Below are 22662 nucleotides of genomic sequence, written 5' to 3'. Positions count from 1 at the left end.
TAACACAGCCATGGTTACTGGTAGAACACAAGCACACTTACTTCCGAACATGAAGAACGACAAAACGATGCAGAGTTTGTTGCAACCAGCGTCCGCGGAACTGAGGTGAGTGCTCCGGAGCTTAGCGGTTTCGAAATGTCGGACCGTCTGCCAGTGGAAATAATGCGGCTGGAAAGCGGAGGAAGCTGAAGAGCTCCTCGTGTGCTGGTGAAGTCAAGCGTTAGTCGGCCACTAGGCACTGACAGTAGCTTTCTGTTTTATCTCGAGCAAAACTGACAATGGCCACACGGTCAAGTCCACATAATAGTATTAATTAATACTTCAAAAGAACAAGCTGCAAATGCTGCATCAGTACATGGTGTCGGGTCAAGTAAACGCCTGAAGCTGTGAAAGCAAAGCGCTATTTTCTTGGTCCAGAAGGCGGGAGGACCATGTCAGCACGAACGATTAGGCGCTATTGTATACCATGGTATACGTAGTGCTACCTATAGTTTTCAGAAAACTGTGTAGTGTGACATGCAACTACTAGTACTCGTAATTACTTTGCAAGACGGTCGTGACTTGGTGCACCCAGCTCGTTCTCACCTCGCCCATGCGGACCGTCGTGCGCAGATCTACCGGTGCTGTTTGTAAGGACCAGGTAGATGTACAAGACCAAGTAAGTAGACTGGTCCTGCCTCATCGTTCATGAGTCGATATCAGGGAGTCGTAAATTTACGACTCCCTGGTCGATATCATACTTGTAAGATTTCCCTTGGAAGTGAGTGAAAGTATCGTCCATCATCCCTCCTGCACTTACGAGCACTTCCAACTGGAATAATTATTTTAAATCTTGATGTGGTATTGGTTGATGATTGTGTTACCCAGTTTCGGTCTCCAGTATTGTCGGTCTCCAGTATTGTCGGTCTCCAGTATTGTCGGTCTCCAGTATTGTCGGTCTCCAGTATTGTCGTCGGTCTCCAGTATTGTTGGACTCGGTGTCAGGCTATGGTAGAGAAATTCTTATTTTACTTCACAGTAAACTGAGACCAAGACGGGGCACATAAAATAATATCAGTTTCCTGGGCCGGTTTGCCAGTAAAAAGCAATGAAGCAGAGAGGCATGACAACTGAAAAGAAACCGGAATAAAAGAGCTGCAAAATGCACATAATACAAGTGGGGCACATGCAATAATCTTGATTCTTGAAACAGGATAAGCAGCTCAGCAACCTGAGTCAGGTCAAGTGACTTGGTCACCAAGGACAGCTGTTGACATAATATCTGGCAGGGACATGTACAAGCGCTTCGCTTACGTAGAAAATGTGAATACGATATAAACTGTGCTCTCTAAAACGGCACAGGACTACTGGAGTCTGGAGTTCAAAACATCTGTCCAGACAGATTCTATAAAATATTTTAAAAAAGACCAGGAAAAGGATGCGTTAGTCTGGTACAGGAGTAATAACAATCTGGTCTGGTACAGGAATGGCTAATATAAAACTAAGACCGCTAGAAGGGATGACTGCGAAAGACTGCACTGCTCGTCCACAGCCAGCACGGACGACAGGTCTAAGATTGGGGGGGGGGGGGGGGGGGGGGCATTGCGTGCATCAAGTAAATAGAATAAGGGAGGCAAAAGCCCACAGCGTGAGACCAAAAGAGGAATTCCATTGGCGGGTCGTGGCAGTGAGTAGAATGGACGCTTTCAGCGGGGTTATGAGCTGATGGATCAGCTTTGCCACACAACAGAACATAAGAATAAGAGGAGTACAAGCAAATGAAGTACAATCATGTAAGCCTTTCCACAGCGGGTTACATACACACTTTGAAGTGGGTGAATCACAAGATGGAGCAATGGGATAACAAACCTAGGAAACACATCATGTGCACATGTACTGCTGACTCCTACCTGCTAGATAGTAAAAGTGGACGGAGATATCGCAAAGTGTAGGAATCATCGAAGTTAGCAGTGCGTACTGTCATATACGTATACCAGCAGCAAAGGAATTCTAGGAGAGCTCCCCAATGGGTGCGTATTCCAGCCAGAGACGATGCGTGAACTGGTACAGTCCATCAGTCACTGACACCTGCATGGATGACAGAGTACAATGCGCACACACAAACCAATGATGTCTGTGCTGTTCCCACCGGACAACTACAACAGTGACATGGCTTCTTGAGTGTGTATGTATGGTACCGCATTTTCCGGTGTGTTGGCCGCACTTAAAAACTCATTAAAAAAAACTCAAAAATCGCCCCTGTGGCCTAGACTCCGAATGCTGGATACGAATCGAACTGAGCTACAGCACCCCATGCACATAATGCATGTATGGTGTCATTCGACTACTTTTTCATGTACTGCAATCCATCATCATACTAGTGCAAAGCTTCCACACGTTGTCAGCTCTGAGTGAAGGGCAAACAATGTAACTTTTGTGGCACTTCAGTCGTGCTACTCAACTTTTTTTAACCATTGGCAATGTCTTGTATATACCAATGCCCATTAAGTAATAGTTAGGTTAAAAAAATATGAAAGTCTGACGTGCGGCTTATACACCGAATGTGAACAAAAATACGAATTTAATTTGGACCCAAAGGGGGGGGGGGCTTACACCCTGGTATGGCTCACCCCGGAAAGTACTGTATACATCAGGGAGTCTAAAACAAAACCTTTGGGTTTTTGGTACTGTACTCCCTGGTATACACACAGTGCTTGTCGGTGAAATCTGACAACTGGCGCACACCCTGGGCGCTGAGTCAAGTAACCCTTGACGCTCTGCCGTAAGAATGTGCCATGTCTATCAAGTGCATCAGCGTTGGCTAAAGCGTGGCAAGTTTTACCTGGCCGGATGGTAATGACGACAACTCTCATCCTACTGACAGTACTGCAGTGTCTGCGCTACCACCTCCACTACCACCACCACCACCTCCACCTCCTCCACTACCTCCACCACCTCCACCATCAACTTCCAGTCCGGGCCCTGGGGACCATTTGCACCGAAATGCTGGTCATTCTGCCTGACATCAAGACTGAGAGATGTTAGGCAAAGTAAACATGATAGCAGCATTGTTTGTATGCTATATTAACCATAAGAGTTAGCGGCTATGTGACCTGAGTATGTGTGCACTTGCACTTTCCCTGTGCTGTTTTACAGTCCTTGTTGTCCTTGTTGTCTTCATTTTTTCATTTCTTTTCAAAGAAATTCTCACTATAAACCTGAGCTCTCAGCTGAGTGCTCGGATAGTCTGGCTTGATCGTAACCTATACGGCCACACATGCACACACTGGGTGGGTACTGCGTACACGCTACATACCTTGTACGGCGTTGGGTTGAGCGGACGCTGGTGATCAGCTCGCAGTGCGGCCATACCGGCCTTGGCAAACGTCCGTACTTCTTCCAAGGTAGGAAGGTCGGTGCATACCTTCAGGCAAGTAAATCAGGGTTTCAAGATACAACAGGAAACCATACAGCTAGTAAGCAAGTTGTAGGAGAGACAGAGAATTGTCAGAAGAAACATTGAAGTTCGAACTCAGAAGGCAAGTTAGAGACACATGATACACGGCACACTCAACTGAGAAAGCTGAAGCTTTCATTTTTTGTGACATTATGTTCCGGACTGCTGCTGCATGTATTGTAGGTCTTACCTGTCCATTGTGTGTATTGTAGGTCTTACCTGTCCATTGCTCCAGTACATGTGATACAGACGCTCTACCCTGGACGGGTTGACATAGGCACGACGAGACTCCTAAAGGAACACCAGCACAGTAGAAGCAGTTCAATCATTCAGCCTGAAAACAAACTTACAAAACTCTCAATTCTCTTTCTCTCTCTCTCTCTCTCTCTCTCTCTCTCTCTCTCTCTCTCTCTCTCTCTCTCTCTCTCTCTCTCTCTCTCTCTCTCTCTCTCTCTCTCACACACACACACACGCACACACACGCACACACACACACACACACACACACACACACACACACCACTCCACACAGCTGTACCATTGTCTGCTCCAGAGCCGGGTCAGCGACCCGGTTGGGGGTACTTGGACCCGTTTGGAAAAAGAACACTGGGTCACCTTTGACCCGGGTGGGCATCTGTTATACACCAGGGTGTCCTAAAAAATATTTACAACTCCCTGATGTACATGCAGCAGCCGCATTTGAACGGACCCAGCTCTGACCCGGTTGCAAGGTTTGTACCCGGTACACGTGTACCCAGTTGGTTAGAAATCCTAGAGCAGACACTGCTGTACTAACCTGAAATGGATGTCTGCAGAGGACACGCTGTCCTACACACGGTGCTGGTTCATCAGCTAGAGTCATCAGGTCGAGGAGAGGACAGTCTGTCACGCACAGCACACAGGACGGTCAGCAGTGGTACTTGCATCACTGTACACGTACATTGTTCATGCAGTCGGACTATTTCACAACAGCTGCCAGTCAAGTATTGTCCCAAGCATACTAACTTACTACACCTACTGTATCCGACATGGTCGGTCGGAGCCGCACTTAGCGTAAGTCTGATCAGAACAATACCAAATCCCAGTAGAGATGTGTACAGTACAGGGCACACACACACACACACACACACACACACACACACACACACACACACACACACACACACACACACACACACACACACACACACACACACACACACACACACACACACACACACACACACACACACACACACACACACACACACACACACACACACACACACACACACACACACACACACACACACACACACACACACACACACACACACACACACACACACACACACACACACACACACACACACACACACACACACACACACACACACACACACACACACACACACACACACACACACACACACACACACACACACACACACACACACACACACACACACACACACACACACACACACACACACACACACACACACACACACACACACACACACACACACACACACACACACATACACACCTTGCCAAACGTGAATACAATGGAACAAACGCATCCCCACATTCACACCAGTCAGATTAAATTGTAGGAAACAAGGGATAGCGCACACACAGCCATGCTAACATAATCTCAGGTGCACACATTTTCACTCTTGCCAACCAAGTACCAGTATTTTCAGCAGAACACTATACCTTTTTAGTTTCTACCCATCGGGACTCCACCCAAGGTACAATGTACCGAAAACTAGTTGCCAATGGATAAAAGTGATCCAGGGGGGCTGGAAATAACACGCTACCGAAACTATGCAAGTGTGCTCTGTTTACCGTATTCATGCACTTGGTTTACATAGAGCAGCACAGACAGGCAGAGTGGCAGTACATGTACTCAATGGTACACTGGTCATGTGATCACTGACCAGCGTGTGTGTGCTAGTAGTCAAGCACCATTTTACTTTCGCCAGTGGCATGCTACATATACCAAGTAGAGGCCTGGGCAAGTACGTGTACATCTCCTCCATTAGCAACTGACCATCGCTGCCATACAGTCGATACGCAGGCTTCGAGCCAGGCAGTGTAACCTTGGCAACATCTTGACTCAGCTTCATACAGGGTTTGCCATTCAGCTCCACCAACTGCAGCATACATACAGTAACAGGTCCAAGACAACAATTACACCAGGTCATACGGTGAAAGTAAACGATGCACCTCTTGTACTGCTTCATTTCCAAATCCCGACCTTAAAACACTAACCCTCTGCTCCAACTACACTCCTACCCCAACCAACACAGCAACAGAAGCAGCTACAGAAAGCTTCTTCTTTTTTTGTAACTTTCCAGCCATTGGCCATCATCAGTGAACTGACTGTCTACACAAAAGATCAGGAACTCAAAATGGTCACTTTCGTCAGACTCCACTGAAACAGCAAAGCCAGCTGGGACTGCATTGACGTCATGAAAAGGGGCCACAGCATCTTAAAAGTGTACACAATGAATGCAAGTACAGATGCCCCCCCCCCCCCCCTCTCACGCACACCTACGTACGGAGTATAGTAAAGCCTGAGACTAACGACCAACCCTAGGCGCCAGAGAAAGCGGTTTTTAGTGGCAGGTGGTCCTTAGTTAGAGGTTTGCACTGCACAACCATAAATTATATGAATGTGAGACCGTCCGTGCCTGGCGAAGGGTCTGTAGTACCAGGCTGGTCGCTAGTCACGGTGGTCTTTAGTTACAGGTTTTACTGTAGACGCATATAAATACATATAGAATAGATGGACACATACGCTTAACAGGAGGAAACACGTACACACGCACACAGTGAGACTGACCTTGAAGACACAGCCAAGAGCAGGCTGCCTCTGACAAGTGACAAGGTGAGTACCAATACCAAATGCATCTATACAATGTCCCTGTAGAAGAGAGAGAGAGAGAGAGAGAGAGAGAGAGAGAGAGAGAGAGAGAGAGAGAGAGAGAGAGAGAGAGAGAGAGAGAGAGAGAGTGACAGAGAGAGAGAGAGAGAGAGAGAGAGAGAGAGAGAGAGAGAGAGAGAGAGAGAGAGAGAGAGTGACAGAGAGAGAGAGAGAGAGAGTGACAGAGAGAGAGAGTGTGTGTGTGTGTGAGAGAGAGAGAGAGAGAATATGTACACGAAAACACACATACATGGTGTAACCATGGTAACAACAATACCAATATTCTAAGCAGCTGCGCAGCTCGGAGTTTATTCCCATCATAATTTATTTACCAAAAGCACTCGACCTCGCGGCCGCATCACCTGACGTGTTTAGGAACACATCAAGCAAATACATAATTCGCATCGGTGGGCCACCACTTCGCCTATACCGGTATATCCTCAGTGTCGAATGCAGACCTCACAAGCGAGTCAGGGGAGAGGGGATAAGTCTCTCAACAAGGGGGCGTGAAAAGGCCCTATAGCCCCATAAACCGCATCCCTGTTACCCTCACGCCGAGCAAGTGAGTACCCAGTTCACCGTGGGTGTCGGCACAGTTCATTGCATGTAAAGTGGTGACCAACCAATCACACATTATACTCACACACTGTCACCTACTTGTGCATTGAGAGAATTCAGTGTATCCTCATTGATGTCATTGCTCGCAACGATGGTAACTTTCTCCAACCAGGGTACAGATAACCTACGTATACACACACATACACACACACACACACACACACACACACACACACACACACACACACACGCACACACACACACACATGCGCACACACACAATGACATGCGCACGCACACACACACACACACACACACACACACACAGAAGGAGATCAACAATTGCATAACACTGTCCAAATACCTGTACAATGTACAAGTACAGGCTATCGAGGATTCACCGGTGCTGACTGCTGACAGTCGGCAACACTTCAGGGGCAAGGTAGGGCTGGACAGGGCTGAGCAAGGCAGGGCTGGACAGGGCTGAGCAAGGCAGGGCTGAGCAAGGCAGGGCTGGGCAAGGCAGGGCTGGACAGGGCTGGACAGGGCTGAGCAAGGCAGGGCTGGACAGGGCAGGGCTTGAGACAGCATCTTAGAATGAATGATGACCCAAGGCATGATGGGTATTCCTGGTTAGACAGGCTAGGCAATACACCAATAGAATGATACTAGTACAGCTGTGCTCAAGTGCTCAAGTGCACAGTCTACAGTTCACACTGGCCTCATGGTGCAGCGTCCAGTGCTGCTATCCTACATGTATTCACAAAGACGAGTTGATCTGTCCACTACCTGTACAGTGGTGGCAAATGAAATCCAACCTCATGACTACTACTACAGTGCAGTATAAATCAGAGCAATATTCACTGCACAGGCCAGTGTGTGTAGTGCTAGCACTGCACAGGTCTGTGTGTGTAAAGATAGCACTGCACAGGTCAGTGTGTGTAGTGCTAGCACTGCACAGGTCTGTGTGTGTAAAGATAGCACTGCACAGGCCAGTGTGTGTAAAGATAGCAAGTACAGCTTCAGAGCTGTTCTGTTTACGAGTTTGGATTACATCTGCCACCAATGTACATTGTACATTGCATACAGGTATGCAAAGATACACGCATCAACGCTGTTAACCTACTTCTTGCTGACAAGCTGAAGGTTGCGACGGACTTCTTTGGACGAGTACGACAGATCACCAGAGTCCAGGCGAATACCCAGTGCAAGATAACCAAGGTGTCCAAGTGCCAGAGCTACACAGATGAAGTTAGGCAATCCACTCCTGTAGAATTAGTGAAAATACCCGTGGCAGGTCAAATAACAAAAACAAAAATAAAATTTCACGGTTCGCGTTAGACTCAGCTGGAAGCTGAGTTTTCCGCATCCGCAGGAACGCCACCACCCCCTAGGATCATGGAGAATTAACAGGCGACCAGGATTTCAAGAAAACGGCACCACTCACAGCACAGCTACAAGCTCTATTCCATATACAGCGACATAGGAAGGGTGCCCTGAAACGATGTGCAGAACTGAATAGCACTAATGCGGCTGTTCCAAGTAACCCGGGTACTAACCCGGGTACTAGTACTAGTACTAGTACCAAGAGTATACTAGTACTAGTACCAAGAGTATATAAGACCCCAAGAGTGTGGCGAAAACTCACATCACGTGTCCCAGGTACGTGTTGTACTACGTACAAACTAAGGTTAGCGTGTGCGCAATCCGAAACCCTGCCATGATTATGCTGGCGAGTTGCATGCGCGCAGTGAGTTTCTGCCAGCGAGTGCTTTTATTATTACTCCGCTGCTCGCTAGAAATGTGCTGGAAACGTACAACTGGGACATTACATCACGTGATATGAGTTTTCGTCGGCGAACCCCATAGAAAGGGTATCAGGAGTTGCACACTCTTGGGGGGGGGGGGGGGCTTATATACTCCTGCAAGTACTTGAAGTACAGTCATGTAGTTAGCTACAGCCGAAGCATGCAATGATTATGATCATAGTAACGTTGCTGTGAATCAGCACTTCCAGTATCACCAAGAGCACATAACCCTGCCCCCCCCCCCCCCCCAGAGTGTACAACGCCTGATCCAGCCCTGCATAGGGTCTAGGGTCTTGGTCGATCGTAGTCGGGTCTTCTGATGTCATGCATACGCTCCACAACAGCGGAAGGCAGGGCACCTTTTTTAGAGTCGAGAGTCCCCGTGTCATGACTGCACGGTAGTCATGAAGACATGAACTAGCTTTGCTGCATGTTTTTCGCCACACGAACCTGCAACCTGCAACCTGCATTGTAGCAGGGTGCTCTACTTGTTTCTTCTAGTCCTTAATTAATTTGGCATGAGTGAACTATGTAGCCCTACACGTGACCCGCTTTTCCTACTTCATTCATCATGGTACACATTTCATTCATCATGGTACACACTTCATTCATCATGGTACACATTTCGTGTATGCAAGCTTTGTCCCCGACTGCCATATCTGTTGGAAGTTCAAACTTTCGCTCCTTTCGGACGCCTGATGTCGTAATCTTTTACCGTGTTTTAGAGGAGAACATCGTTCTTCTTGGTCTTGCTTTTCAGTTAAGCTAGTTTGCTAGTTGCGTCTAGTTAGACCTTCTTAGAGTGTTATTTTCTAATGTCTTTCGATAATAGCACTTGATATGTAAGAAAGGGTTGACTCCCCACACCGGAGCTCGCGCTATTTCTCGTGTTCTCTGGATGGCAGTCATGAGTCGGTCAAGTGTCAAGTCAAGTCGGCGGAATAGCGCGAGCTCCGGTGTGGGGAGCGAACCCTTTCTTACAAATCATCGCTGAAGTCGCAATCACTATTTAGCACTTGATCTGCACATGTACTTTGTGAAGTATTAATAATCAGTAAGGGGCCGTCCGTAATTATCGAACGTTTTTCACCAAACGAATTATTTTAGTTTAGACCCAACCCCTCCCTCCCTCTCCCTCAGAACGTAAAAAAAGTTTGACATATGCATGCATAATACAACAAAAGTTGCAAGTGTGTAACTGCTCCTATGGGCATGCATATGTATCAATGTTTTCTGAAACGAAATTGGTCAACCCCCTCCCACCCCATAACGAAATTATTTCGTTTTGTGAAAAAAGTTCGATAATTATGGACGACCCCTAACAGTGTTAGTTCTCACGACGGAGACGAGGCACAGTGATTGCAGCCACGACTCCCTTGGAGTGCAGTATCGTATTTCCCCGTAAGTTAGTACGTACTAACTTTCGAACTTAGCAGCCACATGAGTACTAACTTTCGGGGGTGGTACTATCTTTCGGGGAGTACTTTTTTATCGGGGGTAAATGACACGCAGTGGGAAGCCTGCGAAACTCTAGTGTCATGTCTGTGCATATGATGTATGTACTGTACGGTGTCTGTACATGTAGGACAGGTACGAACTTACTATCTTTCGGGGGGAACTGTCTTTCGGGGTGATAACCTCGGCAGTGGAAAGTGTATTTTTTATAGGGGGGGGGGGGGTACTAAGTCATAGGGGAGAATTAACTTACGGGGAAATACGGTAGTATTTTAGACCTTTTTTGCCTCGATTTGTCCGTTCATGACACCCCGGGTCCGGGGTATTTTTGGTGAAAAAAAGTCGCGCTGGAATCAAACTGTACGGGTGCTACGGGGTTGCGATATTATGTGTACCGATCTCATGTGTTCGGGAAGATACGGTCCCGCGGCCAGGCCACCGCGGGTTGACTTTTGAGTACGGCCTCCTTTCTTGGCACATTGCTTTTTTTCTTGGTAGGTGCTTCTTCGGAAGTTCGGTTCTCCTGTTTTCGGTAATTAAATGAAGGTGTACTTTCAAACTTTGCTACTTTGATTGATGAATTTGATAAGTTACTTTCATTTTCGTTCATGATATCCCCTCCATCCTGATGGAGCCACAGGAAAAGCAGTCGTGCTGCGTGACTGCAGAGGATGTAACACGCTTCCCGGATCAGCTCGGACCATCGTTTGCCAGCCTGTCATGCCGACGTCTAGAAACCGTCGGTAGTAGCATTATGTGGACTAAAGCGTTACCTGCTTTAACGTAACCAAAAATGAAACTCCGGTTACTGTATGTTGTCTAGTAATTAAAGATAATGGAGATTTCAAACTTGAGTGTCTCTTTGGTGGAAGGACTGAGATTGGAAGTTGTAGTGGTGACCTGGCCTCCATATTTGGAATGGATGTTGCCATCATCTCCAACAAAGTTCTGCCCTGGGATTGCTGACCATGAGAGCCGCTTTGCGAATGTTCGCTTGCAGACAAAGCACTTACGAACTTGGACCTTTCCTATCCAGCGCCACGACTCCCACGGCTGTTCTTGGACCTTTCCTATCCAGCACCACGACTCCCACGGCTGTTCTTTCCTATCCAGCGCCACGACTCCCACGGCTGTTCTTTCCTATCCAGCGCCACAACTCCCACGGCTGTTCTTTCCTATCCAGCGCCACAACTCCCACGGCTGTTCCTTATGTTACATTTATTGTAGTAATATTTCACATAATATAACGAGACTTCCCAGAGTCTAGTGAGTAGTCGAATCATTGGTCTAATGTTAGCCACTTCATAATCTTTCCTCGTCTTGTGAAATACTATCCGTCTCCCAACTACTTGGTATCTCTGGAAGTGTGTGAATCTAACCTCCAAACCAATAAACCACCAGGAAATTAGACAAAACATGTACACGGTTGATCGGACAGTGTCCATGGCAACCAAGGCTAGGATCGGACAGTGTCCATGGCAACCAAGGCTAGGATCGGACAGTGTCCATGGCAACCAAGGCTTCCAACGTTGCCATATGCAGATCGTGTAAGGACCGTCCTTGAGTACAACTTGTCAGCTTGAACAACGTGCCAGTGGCCGCACTGAAGAGGACAAGCTGAAAAGAGTGCCACCATCTTCGAATGTGCCCGTGAAGTTCCTTTCACCGCACAGCCGCTCAGTTCGTGACAAAGACGTATACAACACCCAGCGTACCCTCAAGCGCCACCTCGGTCAGTATGATGCCTTTTGCCCCTAGCTCTACAGTGATGAGCAGTCGACTGAACTGGAGGAGGCGTGCAATATGATTTCCCAAGATCACCAAGTGGAGCTTGAGCCTGAAATGGAGAAGGCTGGCAATGCGGCAGATTCCGTTCGGTCAGTTTGGTCCAATGATCTCAATTCCCAGAAGGAATTTTATGATGACCAGCGCAGAAAAGCAACTGGACGCAAGATGAATCGTTGGAGCATGATAACACGCCGGACCGCTTTGGCTGTTTTCACCCGCAGTCCTGCGGTGTACGAGGCGCTGAAAAGTATTCGTATTCTTCAACTCCCAAGTATTCGCTCGCTCAAGCACTTCACCTGCGCCAACCAAGACAAGCCTGTCTGGTGTGAAGAGCACATGCATTTCCAACTCTCCAAGTATGAAAACCTTATGTATGTGATGGTGTAGGAGGACAGACAGATGCCTTTGAGAGACGGCATACTTGTCTTCGATGAAGTGAAGGCGGTGTCCAAAGTTCTCCAGAACTCCAAGAGCCAGGAAATTTACGGACTCTTGATGACCAGCGAAGACCTGTGTGGACTCCAGGACGTTTTCACCGACCCCAACTTGGATGGTACCGATCGGACCCAGTACGTGCTGCAGACTCTGTGGCGTGACATGTCTGCAAACTTAGACATAGTTGGTCCTTCTATACGTCCTACCAGTCCTAACGTACAACTGTGGCACTTGGGGCCTCACGCAATCTGCTCTCCAGAAGTTGGATGCCTTCCACCGACATCAGTTGCGGTCTCTCCTTGGCATCAAATGGCCACAGCGCATCTCCAATGAAGCTCTGTACCGGAGGTGCCAAATGGAGGAGATCAGCATCTTCGTACGCCGTGCCAGGTGGCGTCTATTTGGTCACATCTTGCGGCTGCCACCATCAACCCCCGCAGTATTGGCAATGGAAATCTTTTTCGCAAACAACAGCACCAGATGGCTTGGCCGGCTCACTCTTCCCAGCGTGCTGCATCAAGATCTGCAGAAAGCCGGGCAGGGTAGACTCCTGACTCTGGGAGATCTCCATTCGCTCCGGGCAACAGCTGCCTGTCGTAAGAGCTGGAAGGCTCTGTGTGAGGCAATATGTTCATCCACCTACAAGTAGTTACAAATCAATGTACTTGTAATCCCATATTAGCCCGACAGTGCAACGTCAAATCAACCGGATATATCTCCTTAATTTGCTCATCTCCCTATGTTTCTCTCTCTCTCTCTCTCTCTCTCTCTCTCTTTCTCTCTCCCTTTTTCTCTAAAAGCCGATCACGACAACAACCAAAATAATGTGTAACTCAATATCAACTGGAAATATAATATCATCACACATCTAAATACTATCTTATATTACCCGAATACCATAATATCATTATGATTATCAACTCCCACAGTATTTTACTCTTTTTTCCGTCCTTCATGTTGTTTTCTGCCTTGACATCAGCATCTTCCATATTTGATTTCTGTTTACCACCACTCAGCATAAGCGAAATCATCAATCATTTGATTGACGATGTCGCGAAAATGCAAATACCGTAAAGTACCGTTGATCCGCCCCCACGCCATGTCGCTTCCCAGCTGGGTTTTCGGCAGGGGGCGGGAATTAGATCAAGGCTGTCAAGTGCAGTACGATGTACAACAACGTAGATGATCAGACTCAATGTGCTGGATTGTGCACATTTTGATCCTGGATTGGCAAGTATTGTGTACAGCAGTGCATGCGTCGGTTCAACATCGTATTTCGTTGTATACGCCGAAGTCGCTTCACAAGGAGAAAATCGACAGGGGGCGGGAATTAGAGAGGGGGCGGATCAACGGTACTTTACGGCAATAATAATAATAATAATACGTCATCAAGAACCCTGGACACCAAGTTCACCATGACCCGTGTCCTGGATTTGCTCCGGCTTTTCCACAGTCATGGCTTCCATTGCAGTGCTTTAGTCTGTGATGGGGCAGCGACAAACATGTGTCTGTGAAGACCTTCATGGGTGCCACTGGTGCCTTGGACATGACTCCATGTCATCATGCATACATATTAAATGACATCATCATAATTTCACAGTACATACCTCATGACATCGTAGGTGTCAATCAGGGCCAGGAAAGCAGATGGGAATGCTAGTGCGTAGGATATAAATGCAGCCAACTCCCCATCATTGGTCTCTTCTTTGACCACACCGATATGCCGGCATACGTCAGCACGGAAATGCTGCACCAGGGTTAGGAATTCATCTACGATCAAACGGGGAAGGAAATCACAACGATAGAGATTGCAGTTGCCGAGCAGTCGTGAACTCTTTCTTGCACAGTGCATTGCAGAGCTAAATATTCAACAGGACACCAACAATATGCAGAGCTCACATGAATTTTATCTCATACAGTAAACAAGCGAATGCGGAAAAGTAAAACTGTGTTCACAACTGGCGTGCGGATGCGGTACGCTTGCAGTTCATGCGTGCCCAAATGCACCAGGGATGAATTCATCCTGTATCGTATCGCAGTTTGCGATGCAAAATCGATCTATTGCTACTCAAAAAGTCACCGTGACTAGCAGAAAACCGCGATACATACACTATCCATGCCTAGCCTGCGCTGTCAAGTACTTCGAAGTAACATGCATACAGCGCAGTGTACGTGATCCAGGTACTCTCAATCTGCGTGCACTTGTATGCTTCAGTCGTTTTTTTGCAGATGGGCTCTCAGGCATCACTCTCAAGAAGGACAATGTGGCAGGTAAACGCCCCACCTTCAAAGAAAAATGCTAATCAAGATCAAAGACTGGGACGCAATAGTGATTTTGTGTAGCAGAAACTGCTATGCAAAAATATGACAGTAAATTCATCCCTGCGCACGTTCAGGCTTTCACAAAAAATTCAAATTGCATACGCGCGCGCCTGATACACGCTGAAAATTTTAACATGTTGGAATTTCCATTTCGGCGCGTTTCCATACGCATGCCACCAAGAGTGCATTAACAAGAGTATGCAACTGTGGTTATTGGTCAGTGCGCAGCGCGCTGCCTTCATTACGTAACTTGCCTCCACCACGCTCTGAAAGCATGCATTCAAACCCACAATTTCTTGTATGAGCCCATCTGTTTTTGCTCGATTCGTTCCAGTGCCTACCGGATCTCTAAATTTTGGCACGTGAACTCCAGTTCCGTACGAAAGTTCATTTCAAACCAGAGGGAAAGTGCGGTGTTCGATTTCCGCAGTGAGCGAACTGCAGTTGAATGATGTAATGAAGGCAGCGCGCCGCGCATCTGGCCCATAGAAAAGAGATCACAGCTGCATACTCTTGTTTATGGACTCTTGATGCCGCCCCGAAAGCCAGCAAAATACGCACGAACGCATGGGTTCACGTGTACACGCGCCAGTTGTGAACACAGCCTAAGTCTGGCTCTCATGCAAGCTGTAAAATTATGATTTTTCTCAACAAGGTTTTAGCACACAGGTGTTATGCAAGTAAAGCAGGAACAGAGCAAAACTGACTAAAATACCAAAATGCTACGCGAGATATTACCAGTGTGTAAGAACTATAGTCATCTCTTCCACCACAATACATGTACATGTGCCGTCACTAAAGCCTAAGACGCTGCACATTAGCTTCAAAACTGCAGGGCCTAAGACCGTGGTGGCGGTGGTAGTGTGGTTAAAAGAGATGATACATTGGCTGCAGTGGAGCCTTCTATAGCATAAGAAAGGGTTGGAAAGAGTTAGATACAGGTCAAACCTAAAGAACAGGCCAGCAAATCAGCATGTTGAGTTCTATGATATCCACACCCTCCAGTGTGTTACATAGCATGATGCTCACACACTCCATCCAGTGTATGACAGACATACCTGTATCTAGGGATTGAGAAGAGGCCTCCAGTGATATCGCCGGTACTTTGCGAGGCTGACATGGCTGCAATACTCGACCAGCAGCCTCATCCAAATTGCGGAAAGATGAAACAAATGCGTGTGCGTGTGTTCCACTTGTCGGAATTCCAAACTGTTTTCCGGCCAGGACATTGCTTGTACTGTCAAACCCTGTTGCACGAATCAGAGAAAAGCGAAATACACAAAACACAGACTATGAAAGGGCTGTTTATCTTGAACATGAAAGGAGTCATTCCCATTTCTTACGGCAGAAAAAGGGTAGAAGTGTGTGTGTGTGTATGTGGTTTTTTTGTTTTTTGTTTTTTTTGCTGGGGCGAGGGTTCCGCGACGCGGTCGCCAGGGCAGTGTATTTTCTGTCGAGACCGTTGTCGTCCTCGTCTCTCCATTCGTGGTGGTGTAGCTGACCCCCGAATGGTTTCAAACTGTGAAGCTCGGAGTACAGTGGTGGCAGAGGCATGAGCTGTGGTTGCTGGAGATGGATGGTGATGAAGGGAGAAGAGTTACGCTGCCTGACGACGCGTGGGAAATTGTTTGATCCTGCAATTTCAGTTCGAGCGCGGTGGACTTCTAGACGATGTGTCCTCATGGCTGTTTTTCAACGCTTTGCCTATCGCTGATATCTCTGCGTGGAATGTTCTTCCAGTGGAGTCCAGGTGGGACTTCGGGTGCCCACACTCCATCACCTGGTTGATTGTTTCGGAACTGCAATAATACAGGTTCAAATAATTATTGTTTCCTTTTTGTGCGCATCTCTTGTCATCTCTCTTTTCTATACGTCGCACACCAGATGCACTACTATCGCTGTCTTTCTCCTGCTATCTCTCTCTGCTTGCTGTTTTTGTTTTTGTTGCCAGCGGCGTGACCCGTTAGGGTAGCTGTCAATACAGTACAGTGTGTATGTGTGTGTATGTGGTGTGTGTGTGTATTGTTTGTCGTCCCCTCGTATGAGGGGACATGGGACCGTTTTACGGCAATGTTCAGGACAGGACAGGACAGGACAAGACAGTGTATGTATTAACCATATAATAACATACCTCCAACATAACAATATTTGGATGCTGATAAACCCCCATCGGGTCCCTGTGCTCTTCGCAGTCCAAACTCCAGCAGCTTTGCCTCCGGACCGGCTGCAACGCGGAATCTCGAGGCATTCGTTGCAACCAGACTGTACATGGAAGAACAGATAATCATGCCATACTGCAGGTGACACAGTGAATGTGTTACCTACCATGACAACAGTCACAACACTGGCATGCTGGGTGAGTGAACACACACGCACGAGCGCGCGCGCGCGCGCACACACACACACACACACACACACACACACCTGGTCCTGGTATACACTGCCATGTAGGTCACGTGTTTCTCGTTGAGCGAGACGGAGACGAGAGGAGACATGAGCGTTGGTGACGGGATAAGTCGTTTCGGCTCTTGAAACGCCTCTGGCAATTCTGACATTGCAATTGGAACTTGTCCCTTTCATCAGCAGTTGGGCGCCTGGTGGATCGTTTGCAGTTGTGGATAGCAAAGCCCCGGATCGACTTACAGCAACGTTCACAAATGGGACAGTGAGCGGTACAGCACGGTTTCCGAATACATAGGCGCACAGGTGAAGAGCTTGTGGCATACACACACACACACACACACACACACACACACACACACACACACGACAAGACGGAACACATAATCACTGCCGTACGGTATACCTCGTAGCCATTCTGTAGAATTTTACTTCTTTGTCTCTGTCTCTGCCTCTGCCTCTCTCTGCTTCTGTCTATCTCTCTCTCTACATTATTCACCATCAATTATTATTATTCTGTATGTAACAACCAGTGATCCATGAACCAATGGTTCCTAGCCTCCATCACAGGCAAATGTAACACAAATGTAAGCATCGCAAGGTGGTCCACGTTGCTAAGCACAGCCAGGCTGGGTCCATACATGCAACACAATCCTCAAAGTATAGAGTGAAGCACAATACATGCACAAGCAATGACACACCTTGCAAAGTTTACCAGAGTGAGTAGTGTAGTCTCCAGTAACTGAACCACTGAACACAACACACAACATACACAAATTACAACACACACAGCACACCACACACCACACACAGCACAGGGGAAGAATTCTACTGTGTGACAGAGAGTGACACAAGTGGATTGGGACTGGGGCCCGGAAATAGGCTCCTACATGTATTGCAAGTGGAGTGGTTGGAAACGGTATGGTGCTGTGGACTGATCAGGTGGAGAATAGCACTCTATTGATCTTACTATTGCACTAGCAAGATGGTGGGAAATGAAGATCACAACTAGGTGGTGGTGGTGGTGGTGGTGACTTACATACTCATACAATTCACAATGCCTGTGACACTCACCCATTCACACACGGCACGCTCTCACAAGCACCCACACACGGTGACACCGCACACGCATCCATACACTGCACACTCTCACACACACTCACACACACCGCACGCTCACACGCACCAACACACACTGCACACTCGCTCAATCTGCTACAAGTAAAGTCTGGACTACAGGTATGCTATGGTGTATCCCTGACATGACATCACACATTACTAAAGAGTGATGTCATGTCAGGGATGACATCACACATTACTTAAAAGTGTGATGTCATGTCAGGGATGATATCACACATTACTAAAGTGTGATGTCATGTCAGGGATGATAAGCACAGTCACACCAACGAGAGCCAGCTAACCTGGTAGGGGACCGTGGATTCGAATCAAGGGTACGCGTGGAAACACCACACTGCCCTCGCGCACTGCATGCACGGTCACTTCGCTAGCATCCAGCTGTTCTAGATAGGCAAAGAACTCGGGATCAGTCTCAGCTGGCAAACACGTGCGTAGATAAGTAATATCTGAAAGCATACACACCAGTGCACACATAAAAATACAATACAATGTCATGCACACAAATAGTACTGTACACCGTTAGGATTACAGTCAGACCTCGCTTATCCGGTCCTCTTTTATCCGGATCCCTCGCCATCCGGAAGAAAATTGTTGGTTACCGATTTACAGCATTTGCCATGCATACACACGGTATGTGTGTTCGATTATCCGGTTCCCTCGCCTATCCGGATATTTTTGTAGGAAACGGATGTGTGCGGTTATGCGAGGTCTGACTGTAGTACTAGAAATAGAATGTTTCATTATAGGTACCCCGGGCCAACAAAAATGGCAGACATGTGTACAGATAAGGCACTGTCGGGCGCCGAAGAACTGGGGGGGGGGGGGGGGGGGGGGGGTCAGCCTCGCGGCCTAGGCCGTTCTTATTTTCATGTACAGCAGTTTATGCACAGTGGAGTCTCAACATATACATGTACAATGTATAATGGTATGCTGTGCTTGGTGAAATTCTAGCCTGTTCGTTCTTTCGGCGCTACATTCTTCGGCGGCCGGCATTACTGTAAGTGTATGGATATTTGGCACAGGCACATACATAGGCACATACATATTGTAGTATACAAGACGTAGCATTTGTATGCGTTAGAGTGCGCTAATTAACCAATTCTTGAACAGGCAGATGTACACAGACGTGATGGCTAGCACTACCGAGTTAATTGGTGGACTCCGTAATCCAACACATAATTTGTGCCCAATGTTTCCACTTTTTCCTCGATAAAATTCCCATGATTGTGATCTCATTTTTTTGCAGTACATGTACATTGTACTACGGGAACAAGACACACACCCGCTCTAGGGAATTACCCATGGGAATCAGATTTGACGACACCGTGTTGTCATGCATCCTGCGCACTCACTTAGCGCTACGGTGCTGCAGGTGGGGAAAACCCGAGAAAACAGCTCTATCATTGTGCTCCTGTATTCAGTGCGACCGGTCGACCAGGGGTTTAGGATAATTAATTGTTCAGATAAAAAGCACACAACCGTATGCTTGCACACTGTGGGGAGTGTTCAGTCAGCAATTATTATTTGTGAAGATAGAAATTTTGGCGCCACGAGCTTCGGCGGTTGACGCGTGGCGCATCGGAGTGTACCATGCGCAGCTTTCGAGGTGCTGCAGTCATGCTAATCAGCGCTTGCTACTGCCTTCAACCAATGTAAAAGATAGGCGGCGGACCACCTCTTCCATCTGTGCTTTTAATGGAACACGTGCGGAACTGGCGGATTCCATCCAAATCCCCAGAACCGGAGTAAGCAGCGTCACCCCTGGTGGAACTCTAAATGCCATTCCCGGAGTCACGGCGCGACAAGAGGCACACACATCATAAACCACAAAATTGTCAGCTTCGTAAATTAATACGGGTGGCCAGTGTGCCAGCAGCTGGAAACTCTTTGGTTGTTGAATTTGAAAGTTCTACTACGTAAACCGAGGTCTATGCAACTCGAGCTTGTCGCTTTGACATGAAGACCCGATACATACCATAGACACGGACCAGACCAGTGATGGCACATGTGAGCGTGCCTAAATAAAGGCGAATCGGGAACGGCAGCCAAGGAGTGAAGACCACACCGCTCAACATTTCTGTCGTCCGTATCGTTTCCCTAGTTGCTATGACCCTCAATGTACACATGTGCGAAAAATTATTCTCTTGTGATTTGAAATCGAAATCGAAATAGATGTACCGGTATATACATTGTAAACTGTACTATCAGGACTGAAAAGTTCAAATAATTGTAATACGAAAGTAAAAATATTCAAACTGCTGCACTTTTACAATACAAGCGATCTCACCAGATGGCGAAAACTTGAATTCTTGCAGCAAAGCGAGGCACTGGTCCAAGCCAGCGAAGATAGTGAACTCTCCGCCAAAAGGATTTTTCCTGAAGAATAGGTCGAATACTGCCTGGTCGTTTCGCTTGCCAGCTTTCCAGTATGCATAGCACATAGTGATCTGGTAGAGATCTGTCAGCAGTGTTTGCACGACATTGCTGTCCAGGGTTGGCCGCCTGCGATCAATACACTGACTATCCGTACTTGCCATTCTAATTCTTCACAGAAATTGTCCTACATATTAGAGAATAACACATTTTCAAAATTAATCATCTTTCTAATTCTCTTGCTTTCATTATTCATTCGTGCACGTTCATGCAATATCCATTCCAGGAAAATCTCATATTCATAATGACATAATTATGAAAAAGAGGGTGTAACTTCTACGTATCTCTAGAACACAGGTGTCAAGTGCCAACTGTTAACAACTGTCAAGGCACTACCCTTACTCTTGCTAAGCTTGGTACACGTACTACTACTCCGTACTCGCCCCAAGTCAAGGGAGTTGACACAGGATCAGTCTCCCCGGCCGTTGTGTGACAAAGACCAGTAGCAGTTTTACGCTGTCTCATTGCCTCCGATCCTGTGTATAAGTAGTCATGGCCCAAATTTGCTAGCAATTCTTTGAGCAAAATATCGGATGCGCAAGTTTCCGGCAAGTTTTGAGCAAAATATCGAGTTTTGGTGGGCTTTTCGAAAAATTCAAGGCTTCTTAGGGACTTCCTCAACACAATCAGTCACCAGTCACCAAGGGCAAGGTTGAAAACAAGCACAAACGTTGTAGAAAACAGACTCATGGCTACATTTCAGTGGAAAGTTGAGCAGCAGCAGGAGCTCAATCAAACATATCGTCGTCATCAGCGACAATTATCATTAATCTCGAGCAAAACCAAAGCAAAAACAAAAATATCGACGGAGCCGGAGAAAGGAAATGCCAAGCAGAATAGAAATATTTGTGGCAAAATTGTGCGGCAAAATATCGATGTAGGCCGAGCAAATCTGCATCTGGGCCATGACTGATCATGTCTTCAAACGACCCATGTGCCCTTTGCTAGGTTACGACCAATCAGCAGCCTCGGAGAGCGGGCTTTGATATTCCATCAAAGCCCGCTGTCATTGACAACCTGTACGAGAAAACCATCAAAGCCCGCTGCCATTGGCAACTGTACGACAAAACCATCAAAGCCCTGATCATGCCCAATCTCAGAGTCTTTTCAAGGTGATCTGGCTATAAGAACAAGAAACCGATAGGGGTGGTGGTCGGGGATCCGGTGGCTCTCAACTTGTGGAGTTGGAAATCTAGCTCCAGCACCGCAGAACTCTCAGCAGTATGCAGCGTGAGCAAGGCGTGTGTGGTGGAAGTGAAAATACTTCCGCAACTTGTGGAGTTGGAAATCTAGCTCCAGCACCGCAGAACTCTCAGCAGTATGCAGCGTGAGCAAGGCGTGTGTGGTGGAAGTGAAAATACTTCCGTGACTCTTCAGCCACGTCTGGCTCTTGACACGGAGTCCTGAGAAATTTCTCACGAAACACGTTTTACATTACTTTCCCTTTGCTGTAATCTCTGTGTGAAACTTACGAACGGGACGAAAACGACATGCACTTTAGACTTCAGGCTGCTCTGAAATCCCAAACGAAAGGCCGACATTGTCCACACTCGAGATCACCCAAAGAATGAAGCGAGTTTGATTCAAAATCAAAAAAAATGTTGGGGATCGTCTGAAGCATATTCAAGCGAGGTACAGTCGGGCTTGATGACTGATCAAAGCCCTCGGGCCCAGCCCTTGGGCCTACGGCCCTCGGGCTGGACCCTTGGGCTTTGATCAGCCATCAAGCCCTCTCAGTCCATCCTCAAGCGTGCAAAAAACATATCTCTGCCACTAATCGAGACTTACACTGATTTTTGCGCTTTTGGGCCCAAATAAGTCTTGATGACGGCAAAAAATAATTGTCAACTGAATACGGAAGTGAACGAATTTGGTCGAAAGTGTCGAACCACCTTCATGACGAGCAACCGTTTGTGGACACTGTTTGTGAACTTGGAGCTTGTTATGGTGTGTGTCGGCAGGAATTTTTTTATGGCGAT

General features: G+C 47.2%; 1 protein-coding gene across 1 annotated transcript; it reads right to left on the bottom strand.

Moving 5' to 3' along the window:
- Positions 1-986: 986 nt before the first annotated feature.
- On the bottom strand, positions 987-20978 carry LOC135822343 (nicotinate phosphoribosyltransferase-like). Its single transcript, XM_065335086.1, has 14 exons — positions 20538-20978; positions 18535-18696; positions 17815-17863; positions 16845-16975; positions 15772-15960; positions 13999-14161; positions 8032-8172; positions 7005-7089; positions 6267-6347; positions 5472-5574; positions 4233-4318; positions 3656-3727; positions 3296-3403; positions 987-2067 (listed from the first exon to the last, which is right to left on the bottom strand). Exons 1-14 carry the CDS (start codon positions 20785-20787, stop codon positions 1990-1992), a joined length of 1698 nt encoding a protein of 565 aa, XP_065191158.1. The 5' UTR covers positions 20788-20978; the 3' UTR covers positions 987-1989.
- Between the last annotated feature and the right edge of the window lie 1684 nt (positions 20979-22662).

This window comes from Sycon ciliatum, chromosome 8, assembly GCF_964019385.1.
Source record: "Sycon ciliatum chromosome 8, ocSycCili1.1, whole genome shotgun sequence".
NCBI lineage: Eukaryota > Metazoa > Porifera > Calcarea > Leucosolenida > Sycettidae > Sycon > Sycon ciliatum.
This window is presented reverse-complemented; position numbering and strand designations above follow the sequence as displayed.

What these genes read in the sequence shown, in the direction of transcription:
- LOC135822343 (XM_065335086.1), bottom strand. Translation starts at nt 20,787, where the DNA reads ATGGCAAGTACGGATAGTCAGTGTATTGATCGCAGGCGGCCAACCCTG. An exon ending in ATTCAAGTTTTCGCCATCTG is followed by an intron (nt 18,697 to 20,537) that starts GTGAGATCGCTT and finishes GTATGCTTTCAG; the next exon opens with ATATTACTTATCTACGCACG. An exon ending in ACTCTGGTAAACTTTGCAAG is followed by an intron (nt 16,976 to 17,814) that starts GTGTGTCATTGC and finishes TTCCATGTACAG; the next exon opens with TCTGGTTGCAACGAATGCCT.